The 12,157-nt window shown below is 42.2% G+C and overlaps 1 protein-coding gene across 7 annotated transcripts in view; it reads right to left on the bottom strand.

Annotated features, from left to right (window-relative positions):
* Nucleotides 1–12,157, bottom strand: part of PTPN3 (protein tyrosine phosphatase non-receptor type 3) — a 312,280-nt gene that overhangs the window by 133,705 nt on the left and 166,418 nt on the right. For all 7 annotated transcript variants that reach the window (XM_059728511.1, XM_059728513.1, XM_059728510.1 and 4 more), the window contains exons 9-10: nt 9,639–9,726; nt 5,513–5,601 (exon numbers count right to left, since the gene is read on the bottom strand). In XM_059728511.1, coding sequence (XP_059584494.1) covers nt 5,513–5,601; nt 9,639–9,726 — 177 coding nt within the window. The remainder of the gene's footprint in view (nt 1–5,512; nt 5,602–9,638; nt 9,727–12,157) is intronic.

Below are 12,157 nucleotides of genomic sequence, written 5' to 3' on the forward strand. Positions count from 1 at the left end.
CTTCCTGAGCAAGACAGTTCTTTGACATGGACTGTAGCTTGATGTACATGCAGTGCCATTGAAACCTGTTACCAGCCAAGACTTCCCAATTTGTTGGGTTGATGCCACCCTTCTTAAGGTATGCTTTAAGGGTGTCCTTGTAGCGCTTATTCTGTCCTCTGCGAGTCCTCTTACTATGACTAAGTTGAGAGAAGAGGACTTGTTTCAGGAGATGAGTGTCAGTCATCCGCACACAGTGGCCAGTCCAGCGGAGTTCATGTTTCATAATTTTTGCCTCAGTGCTGGTTATATTAGCTGCAGACAGGATGCTGGCATTGGTTCAGTGGTCTTCCCATCTAATGTGGAGGATCTTCCTGAGGCAATGCTGATGGAACCATTCCAGGTGCTTAAGACGGCTTTAATATGTCACCCATGTCTCACACGCGTAGAGGAGCATGGGGATAACCATTGCTTTGTAGACCAGGATCTTAGTTTCTATCTGCAGATCTTGGTCAGCAAAACAAAGCAATTTTCCAAAGCATACGCTGGCACAGCGAATCCTATATTTGATTTCTACATCAAGACTGACTAACAGGGGATGTGACTGTCAAGGTATGGGAAATGCTCAATGTTTTCCAGGGGTTCTCCACCAATGGTAATTTGGGGGGGGGGGGGGGCAGCTTGTGCCGGGGCAAGCTGATGGAGCACCTTGGTCTTCCCAATGTTAAGGGAGAGTCGCAGGCTGTGATAGGCACCTGAGAAAAGGTCAAAGGTGGACTGCAGATCAGTCTCAGTGTGCACAAGTATAACAGTCATCAACGCACTGAAGGTCAGTGATACCAGTCTTGGTAACTTTTATTTTGTTGTGAAGGTGCCACACGTTGAAAAACTGACCATCCATTTGATACTCAACCCCAATTCCGGGAGGAAGGCGGTCATGGATGAGAATCAAAATCACAGCAAGATAGATGGAAAAAATGGTTGGGGTGATGACACAGCCCTGCTTGACACCAATACAGACAGTAAATGGGTCCATCTCTGATCCACTGCAAAGAACTGTGGCAGTCCATCCCATCATGGAGTAGCCTGAGGACACTGATGAACTTCAGTGGACAACCAAACTTAGCCAGCACCTTCCGTAAGGCTTCATGATTCACGGAGTCAAATCAAAGGGCTTGGTTAGGTCGTTTGAATGCCATAAACAGCTTCTGGTGTTGCACTGTGCAACAACAATCACGCTGGTGGTACCCCAAGATGTTCTAAAGCCACAATGGGATTCTGGAAGGACAAGGGGGAGGAGGCAATTCAGGATGCGAATAAGAATCTTCCCGGTAGTAGATACAAAGGCAATGCCTTGATAGTTCCTATACACTGACTTGTCCCCTTTCTTGAAGATGGTCACGAAGTTGGCACTCTATGTCAGGTGGAACTTCCTCATTAACCCATATTTTGATGAGAAGTTGGTGAAATTTTTGCACTAGTGCTGTTCCACCAGCTTTAAACACCTCTGTGGGGATGCCATCTGGGCCTGGCGCCTTATTCATAGATTCATAGATGTTAGGGTCGGAAGGGACCTCAATAGATCATCGAGTCCGACCCCCTGCATAGGCAGGAAAGAGTGCTGGGTCTAGATGACCCCAGCTAGATACTCATCTAACCTCCTCTTGAAGACCCCCAGAGTAGTGGAGAGCACCACCTCCCTTGGGAGCCCGTTCCAGACCTTGGCCACTCGAACTGTGAAGAAGTTCTTCCTAATGTCCAGTCTAAATCTGCTCTCTGCTAGCTTGTGGCCATTGTTTCTTGTAACCCCCGGGGGCGCCTTGGTGAATAAATACTCACCAATTCCCTTCTGTGCCCCCGTGATGAACTTATAGGCAGCCACAAGGTCGCCTCTCAACCTTCTCTTGCGGAGGCTGAAAAGGTCCAGTTTCTCTAGTCTCTCCTCGTAGGGCTTGGTCTGCAGGCCCTTGACCATACGAGTTGCCCTTCTCTGGACCCTCTCCAGGTTATCCGCATCCTTCTTGAAGTGTGGCGCCCAGAATTGCACGCAGTACTCCAACTGCGGTCTGACCAGAGCCCTATAGAGGGGAAGTATCACCTCCCTGGACCTATTCGTCATGTATCTGCTGATGCACGATGAAGTGCCATTGGCTTTTCTGATGGCTTCGTCACACTGCCGGCTCATGTTCATCTTGGAGTCCGCTAGGACTCCAAGATCCCTTTCCACCTCTGTGCCACTCAGCAGGTCATTCCCTAGGTTGTAGGTGTGCTGGACATTTTTCCTCCCTAGGTGCAGCACTTTGCATTTCTCCTTGTTGAACTGCATCCTGTTGTTTTCTGCCCACTTGTCCAACCTATCCAGGTCTGCCTGCAGCTGTTCCCTGCCCTCCGGCGTGTCCACTTCTCCCCATAGCTTTGTGTCATCTGCAAACTTGGACAGAGTACATTTGACTCCCTCATCCAAGTCACTGATGAAGACATTAAAGAGTATAAGTCCAAGGACCGAGCCCTGCGGGACCCCACTGCCCACACCTTTCCAGGTCGAGACCGACCCATCTACCACGACTCTTTGGGTGCGACCCTCTAGCCAATTCGCCACCCACCGGACTGTGCAGTCATCCACATCACAGCCTCTTAACTTGTTCACCAGTATGGGGTGGGATACCGTATCAAAGGCCTTCCTGAAGTCTAAGTATACAACATCCACCCCTCCTCCTGTGTCCAGGCGTTTCATAACCTGGTCATAGAAAGAGACTAGGTTGGTCAGGCACGATCTGCCCGCCACAAACCCGTGCTGGTTTCCCCTCAGCATAATTTGTCCTGCCGGGCTCTCACAAATGAGAGCCTTGATAATTTTTTCAAAGACTTTACCAAGGATGGAGGTGAGACTGACTGGCCTATAGTTGCCCGGGTCCTCCTTCCTCCCCTTTTTGAAAATGGGGACCACGTTAGCCCTTTTCCAGTCCTCCGGGACTTGGCCCACGCGCCACGAGCATTCGAACATTCCTGCCAGTGGCTCTGCAATGATGTCAGCCAGTGCCTTCAGCACCCTCGGATGGAGCCCATCCGGGCCTGCCAATTTAAAGGCATCCAGTTCTTCCAAATGACTCTGCACCACTTCAGGATCTACATATGGAAGTCTGGCGCCTTGCTGCTACCTCTCTACAACCCCAGTGAGAGACTTGTCGTGCCCCTCACTTAGGAACACTGAGGCAAAGAACTCGTTGAGGAGTTCAGCCTTGTCCCCCCTATCTGTCACCAATTGTTTCTGCCCATTTAGCAGGGGTCCTATTCCTCCCTGGGCCTTCCTTTTACTCCCAATATATCTAAAAAAACAATTTCTTGTTGTCTTTTACTTGGGTTGCCATCCTCAGCTCCATGGTAGCTTTGGCCCACTTAACTGCCTCCCTACAAGCACGAGCAGAAGGAGGTATATTCATCTTTAGTGATCTCACCCTGTTTCCACTTTTTATGTGCTCCCCTTTTGGCCCTTAGGCTGCCCTGGATTTCTCTGGTCAGCCATGGAAGCCTCCTGGCCCCTTTCCCTCTTTTGCCTCGCTCGGGGATTGTCTTGCTTTGTGCCTGAAGGATCATTTCCTTTAGGCACAGCCACCCTTCTTGGGCTCCCATCCCTTCAAAACTCCTACTCTGCAGTGCATCATTGACTAATCGCCTGAGTGCACTGAGATCAGCTTTCCTAAAGTCTAGCACTTTCACCCTACTAGTTACCTTACCCACTCGCCGTCTTATGTTGAATTCTATTATAAGGTGATCACTGTCTCCCAAATGGCTACCGATCTGGAGGTCCCCTATCATGTCATCTCCTGTTGCCAATACCAGATCCAGTATGGCATTCCCCCTAGTGGGACCATGCACCTCCTGTGTCAGGTGGAGGTCCTGTATACAGGTTAGAAACCTGCGTGAGTGATGGGACCTTGCTGTCTGCGTCTCCCAGCAGATGTCCGGGTAGTTTAGGTCCCCCATGACTACCGCCTCTTTAGCTTTTATGGTCTCCGAGAGTTGCCTCAGGAGCCCCGCATCTATTTCTTCCCCTTGGTGTGGGGGTCTGTAGCAGACCCCCACCACCAAATCCCTTTCTCCTTGCCCCCCATGTAGCCTAACCCACAATCCTTCTACTTCCTCAACCTCGGATTCTGTCTTGATGAGGGTTGATGTTGATGAACCATATTGTTCTTGGTCTGAGTGATGGCATGCCAGACTTCCTTAAAGGATGGGGGATCAGCAAGAGGTTCTATTATTGGGTGTTGAGGGATATACTTGATGGTGGCAGCTGAGACCTCAGATTCACAGTTAAGTAGAGTCTTGAAGTGCTCCTTCCAGTGTTGCTTGATGGATACATTGTCCATGAGAAGGGTGGAGACATCCTGGAATCGCAGAGGTTGGGCCATTGGACCGTGGCCCATGGATGGCTTTTCTTGCTTGAAAAAAGCTTCTCATGTCATGTTGGTCAGTGAAATTCTGGATCTCCATGGCCTTCACTTGCCACCACTGGTTCTTGATGTCCTATAGCCTCTTCTGAACTACAGCACTGAGCCAGTGGTAAGCCTCTCATTTCTGCTGGTTAGAGGGTTCATTGTGTCAACAGCACAACGTGGCTCTCTTCTGATGGATAAGTGCTAGAATTTCCTCATTGTTCTTGTCAAACCAATCTTGGTGACAGTAAGTGAAGTATCCAATTAACTTTGACTCAACACATGGCTTGTGAATAATGTTCTTAACCTCTCCCAATGGGCTTGGATCTCCTTGATATCATCAGATAGGTCAGAGAGACTCTCAGTAAGGCATTGCTGAAGAGCTTCACATATAGCTTGGTCTTGGAGTGCCTTGGTATTAAATCTCTTCCACGTTCCTTTTGGTTGTTTATGGCATCGTGGTAAAAGCTGCACGTCCATGATTGATCTGACTACAGTGTGCACAATTAACAAAAGCAGTGTCAAATGCTAGACATCCCTCCTTTTCAAATGCATAGAGCTTCTGTTTCTAACTTTGTCAAATTACGTGAGATTGGATTTCAAACCTTCCCTGGTACAGGACTAAAAAATAGTGCTCACTCAGATCTCTAGCCAGTACATTTGTAAGAGGGGGATATTCGTAAAAGAAAATATTTGTCTGATATAGTTTTTAAAAACACTAGATGCCTAAAGATGCTTAGAGATTCAGATTGCTAGAACTAATTGAAGCAAGAGATGAAGAAGAAGGTAAAATTCAGGAGCAACATGATAAAAACAAGCTATGTATTTTACCATATATTAAAAATACAAAAGACACAAATGTAATGTCATTGTGTGGTATGCTTTTATTATTTTAAGATGACTGCATTGCTCCCAAGTTATATGGGCCATACTATTAAAAATTAATTTTACAGTATGGAGAAAAAGGAAAGAAATCAAGGGACTAAGCAAGAAAAGTTAGTTTAAAATTCTCTATCCTAAGCAGAAGTGTTATTTAAAATGATAAAAGAACACTTGTAAAACTTGATTAATAAAAAAAATTAGAAATAGGCAACATTTACCAGGGATAGAAACTTGTACAAATAAATTTTCTGTACACAGCAATGCCACCTGAAGCAATTCCAATCATCAGGTCAAGATTATGTAGATCCTGCAACAAGAAACTACTGTAAGAATACAGAAGCAGTTTGTGACATTTTCATTTTTTTCTACTTATGCATTCATTTATAGGTTTCCCATAATCATGGTAGAGCAAGCATAAAATATAACCTAAAAGCTATAAAACTGAAAGAGTAAGGTTTCTGCACTATTTATTCTAATGGATATTTCTAACTCAATCTTACCTACAATGTATTATAAAAGTCTTGCCATTAAGAGAAATCCCACTGATAATTCCACCTCATAAACTAGTGCTCAGTATTCTTTGCGTCAGTAGGAAAGAACAGAATTCCTCTTCCTTTTTTCTCCTACTTTAAATGGAAACAAGAATGTATAGTACTTGCTCCCATTAAGGGCTCATGAGCCATGACTTACCCAGCTTCCTGTTGCTGAAATGTTTTGAGAAGACACAGCAAATTATGCCTCTCTTCAGTTCCGGAAGAGATCTACTAACCAGCACCTAACAAGACTCAGCTAAATGAGAGATGACCTCAGTTCTGACCTAAAAAAGATTCAGGGGCCATGCACATGCTCACATACATGATTGAACAATCCTATTCTGTTTTGGAATGGTCTTGCACCACGGAGCGGAACAAAGAAGTCCTAGAGTCTTAGTCAAGGGAAAGAAATTTCCCAAACTAAGAACATATTAGTTGTAATAAGCACTTTCTTTAGGCACCCCTGCTGCTATTATTTTAATAGCAGTAAAACTGTTGCCAAGCTATATTAATTCCTAAATGACAGTACTAAAGGATGCGATTTCAACAAGACAACGCTTGTGTCAAATGTAAAGTAAGGGACTGGTTGGACTGGCATCTCATAGTGAATCTTCTGTTCTATTTCATGCAGAACTAACATATGCAACCGGGCATAAGAGTGGGATCACAAACCAGCTTTAATACTGCATAACATTCAATCTCTATGCACATCTATCCAGGGATGGATCCAGGAGGGTATACTGGTGCACTTCCAACTCCCTTTGATTCCTGCTCCACCCAAAGTTTAAAATCAGCTGCCTGGCAGTGGCAGTGGTTTTTCTAGCAGGCAGTGCTGAGAGAGTCAATCAATTTCCTGACTCATTACAATGTACGTGATCCGTTCTAAACTCTTCAGCTAAATTCCACAGCTGTTAACAATCCTCTCTTCTTTTTAACAGTCTTGATGTTCCACCAATCAAGCTATCCTTTGTTCTGCAATTCTGCTGTGTGTTAGCTGCTCCTGGTAATAAAGATCCTATTTCACAGCACTGCAGATTGCTTTTAATGCATCCCAATTAAGCTTAATTTGTTTTTGCTTCAATCTTAAACTGCAAAATACAACCCTAGGCTCCTAATGTGTTAGTAAAGCTCCTAGTTTATTTTTAATTGGAGAAAAAATGTTTTATATGTGATGATGCAACTTACCATCTGCACCCCCCTTTTCAAAAATCTAGATCCACCCATGCAACCACCCTTTCATATATACACAAATAATTATCTAGAGGCAGCACCTCAATGAGTAGGAGAATGAGTGAATAGTAAGCTTAAAATTTGCTATTTTCTCTTTGTACTGCACTTTTCATTGCTAAATTTAAATTCAATTAGAACTAATTTTTTTCAGAAATTTTCATTTGGAAATTTCTAGTCACAGGTCATATTTGACATTACTGTGGATAAGTGAAAACGTTAATGTAAAAATAAATGAAATAAAATCACAACACAGGTCTTGTACAATCCATGTCTAATAATCTTACAACGTACAAAATTGTACATGTTTAACACAATCAAACTATAGATTTTAGTTGTCTTAACTTCTAGATTTTAATGTTTTAGGCAGTGGCACTGGCATTACAAGGATTCAAAAAAATGTTATACAGGATGATTTAAGGTAATGCTAGATTGGCATAAAAATAAAGCCTTCAGTATCTTAAATGCTCCTCTAGATGGCTCACTATGCTCAGTTAGTAATAACACTTAGTTCTATACATCTAACGCCAATTTTTTTCTATACCTAAAAAGTTACTGAATAGAACAAGTGGCATATAACTACAAAAATAATTGTAGGAGGTAGAGCGCACTTCTTTCAATTACAGGTATTTCAGGATATTTAAAAGGACTGAACAAGCACTAAATGCACCCTGCAACACAGATCATCAAATGCTATGCCACCTAACTCCAGTACTTTAGCAATTTGTGGAAAAGCACAATCTTGTACTGAGAGAGATTTAGTATCCGTCTATAATTTACACTCCATAAAAAGTAGGAATACTGGCACGATAAACTGAACTAGAACTCTCTTGTCTATTAAATTAATATAGAAAATGGTAAATGAGATAGCTGTTCAAATGAAATTAACTTCATTTAACATCTTTAGGCAGGATTCAACCATGCAAACCAGGATTCAACCACTCAATTACTTTTATTATGTTGACTTAAGTGCAGACAGCATCTAAGTGGCCAATGAAATGCTGGATGTGAGAAAGAAAGAGGGGACAGCCCTCAAGAATTTTTAAAAATAAGAGATTGACAAGCGCTGCCAGATAAAGAATGGTGGATTTGCATGCCTTTTTTTTTTTTTTTTTTTTTTTTTTTTTTTTTTTTTTTACACACTTCCTTAGGCGAGGTCTAAAGACTCTCAAGCAAGAACTATATTTAAGAGAGTAAATGTAGCTGTGGTAGTGATACATTTAACTTTGCAAGTAAATGCAAACTCAAAATAGCAGGAACTGTACAGACTCCCACTTGTCTACCTATGAAGAAGACCATGAAAGCTGGATTAACATCAGGTCAGGTATTAAGCAGATGGCAAAGTTCCCTTTCAGATGCAGACTTAAAAGTAAAGCTCGTAACTGAACACAGTTTCAGTAAATGTTTCAGTGTCTACACATGCAGTACTTATTAGAAGAGAAAAAACTAACCAACTGTGCTGTAGGTTAGTACTTGAAAACACAAGTACTATCCTACGGCAAAGGGTTACTCCACAGCACTGCATATATAGACGCTGATGGGGCTGGCTGGGGCATGAGGGTGCTTCAGTGTTGGGCCTGTCTGCCAGCTAGCTCTGCACTGAAGCACCCTTGTGCCCCAGCCAGTCCCTCTGCAGCACAGAGCCAGACCAGATCAGCCCCAGGCTGGCAAGCTGACCCCCAAGGCTCCCTGCCAGCTAAAGCTCCTCCAGCTCAACATGCCGCAGTCCCAAACACATATTCAAACACAGTGCCCAGGAGCAATAAACTCTGGCATAAACATGTTAATCACAGACATGCTTCCTTATGAGTACAAAAGATTCCATTTAGTCAAAATTTCTTGTGGCATGAATATTAAGAGTTGCATAAAAATATAAAACATGGTAGTGATATGTTATCCAGGAGAACATGTACCTGAGCTGCGTTAAGAGTAATTCTATCCCACAAGTTGGCCAATTGTGACAGCAGCAGAAGAATACAAGTCCAACTCAAGACAATCCATGTTCACATTACACAAAAGAAGAAATGCTCATCATTATGTTTTTTGGTTTTAATACCATAGAAAAATAATTGGACCATTAATCTGGCAGGTTACAATACGCTAGGGAACTTATCTTTTTAGAAAGCTGAATATTACAGAACTCATTTTCAAACATGTCATCTGCTTTCGTGCTAAATTCACTCACTCTGAGCATGGATTCATGATATGTGGAAGAAATAAACAGTCTGAATTCTTAAGGATACCACAGAAATCAGGTGGCTTCTGTCAGACTTATTTCTATTTATTTTCCTCAGTACTCATGACAACAATATAACCTTTCAAAAAAAGCTCTTATATTTCTTGTGAACACATCTCCAAAGGATAGGGCTGTTACAAAAATCTAACTTATTAACTGACACAATTAGAGACATAGCCATATTAAATGGAAAGTTAGAAAAATAATCCATATTTCTAAACTGAAAGTTACATGCAGTATGGCCAATATTAAAATGCTACTGTTTTGCATTGTTAGTAACAGGCCCATCTTATAAACGGTATTCATATATGAATATTTTACAAGTGAGAAATGACAATGTAAACATACTCTACCACTGTGTAATTCCACTCCATAAAATTCAAGGGTTCGTGCTATATTTATATAACAGGACTCTGCTTCAGATTGCTTGAGGCCACTAAGAAGAAAAAAAACAACAAAGGTGTTTAATATATTTAAAATTAATAAGGACAAGAAATTAAGGTCACTGAACAGACAATTTTAACTTATTATTAAAGGTGCCTTTGCAACGCAAAAGAATCTTTTAATCCAAGGAGTGACAGGTTATCTATAAATATCAAGCAGCAGCTAATTAGCTAAGTATGTTAGCTACTTCTAGACTCCTTCCTTACACTGTGGAGAAATGCATCACACAGCTCCACTGGAAAACTCTCAAAGTTATATTCCCTAAGTAATTGCAATTAAAAATTAAAAAAAAAATGAACAAAACATAGACAACTGTTTACAAGGGTGGGGAAAAAAAAAAGACAACCATCAAAAAAACAGGGAAAGGAAGTGCACAATGGAAAGAGGAGCCTAAGGGGAAAAAAAATGGACAAAAAGTAAATTGTAAAATTAGGAACCAAAACTGAATCTAAAGTTAAATCTACTTTAGCATCTGATGAATGAATAAAAGAAAGCCAGGAACCCTTAGGATGTTTTATTTGCCTCTACCACAAAGTTGAAAAAAGAGAAAACAAGAGCTGTGAGATTTAAGAGGGGTTTCTCTTTTCTTTCCAGCATAGGAGAGGATGAAGACAATAGATTTCCTAACTGGTAAGAAATTTAATCAGCAGATATCACACCAACTGACTTTGAGATCTCTGGCATGTTTAGGGCAAAACAAAATTTGTTTTTTGACACAGGTAACATGGAAACTACCCTGGGTGCAAATCTTGGATTACTTCTAAAAGCCAATTTTTCAAAACAACCAAAAACAAAACTTCATAGCGAAGTGCTTTCTGGATAGACAATGCAATGTACTAACTGATCATTTCAGAACAAGTGCCTGCCAGCTAATAATATAACCATAACAGAAAAAGCAAAATGATGACAAAGATGGCCTAGCACAACAGAATCTGGAATCAAACGCAAAAGCAGCCAAACCTTTACAAGACGAACTCTGGAAAATAACTGAGAAAGGCCTCTTGGTCTGACAGCCCCAAGACTAAGCCTTTAAATTAAGCTGCCAAAGGCAACTTAAACAAGAAATTAATGTCATGGCAAGCGTATTAGAAAGTAATGTTAACAACAACACACAATGACTTTCCAGAGGTAGTAGTAACACTTGAAGTAATAACATCCTTCTTTAAAATCAAAGGTCAGTTTTTGTATGCTGAAGAAAATAAGATTCCTAACCATCCTCTGATGGGCCCACAGTGCAGTGGTGTGGGAGGGCATACTGTGTGTGGGGCCCCAGAGGCCCATGCCCCTCTCACTAGTGTGGCTAAGGGGGTGTGCAAGCCCTCTACTGCTTAGAAGTTGAATAGCCCCTGGCTAGAGTGTTTGCTCTTATGGGAGATAGGCAAGGAAGCCAGAATAGAGCACAGTATAGGAGGCCTGAGTTTTCAAGTGTCATTTAGGGAGTCTACAGTTATTCTTTATTTGCAGGTTGTCACTTACTGTAAGCCACTGTGAGCCTCTGGATAGGGCAGGATATAAATCTAAATTATTATTATTATTATTCAGTCCAGTAGAGAGGAAACCACATTTCATTTTCAGCTAATGACAGGATCAGACCTCTGCATGATTAACTAACAATATGAAGCTGATAACCATGTCACTCTCAATGCCTCTGGCACTCTATATCCAGAAGTACTTCTACAAACTGGTGCCAAGGAAGTCATAGGTAGGAAAGTAGGGTTGGAAAGGACCTCACGTTGTCATCTAGTCAAGCCCCTGTTCAAGGAAGGATTGTCCCTCAGCCATCCCAGCCAAGTGTGTCCACCCTGCTCTTGAAAATTTCCAGAGATGGAGATTCCACAAATTCTCTAGGTAGCCTGTTCCAGTGCTTGACCACTCTCCTAGTCAGAACGTTCATTCTAATCTCCAACCTAAATTTCCTTTCCTGAATCTTGAGGCCATTGCTCCTAGTCCTGTCCCCTGAAGCCACAGAGAAAAAAGCCCATCTCCATATTCTCTCTAATTACCATTTAATTATCTGAAGACTTATCAAATCCCTTTTACCTCCTCTTCAGACTAAATAACCCTACCTCTTTCAGCCTAAGCCATGCTTTCCAGGCCCCTAATAATTTGTCGCTCTTTACTGGACTGTCTCCAATCTCATCCTTCTGGAAGCATCAGGTCCAGAAATGAATACAGTACTCCTAGTGAAGCCTCACCAATGCTAAAGAGGGCAGAAGATTCACAAGTAGCACTCCTGTTGATACAACCCAATGTGCTGTTGGCTTTTTTGGTAAGAAGAACACACTGTTGGCTCATATTCAGCTTATGGTCTATCATAACCCCCAGGTCCTTCTCTGCAGTACTGCAGCCTAGCCAGTCGTTCCCCAGCCTGTAGTTGTGCATACAATTATTCTGTCTCAAGGGCAGGGCTTTGCACTTGTCCA

This window comes from Alligator mississippiensis, chromosome 5 (assembly GCF_030867095.1).
Source record: "Alligator mississippiensis isolate rAllMis1 chromosome 5, rAllMis1, whole genome shotgun sequence".
Lineage (NCBI taxonomy): Eukaryota > Metazoa > Chordata > Crocodylia > Alligatoridae > Alligator > Alligator mississippiensis.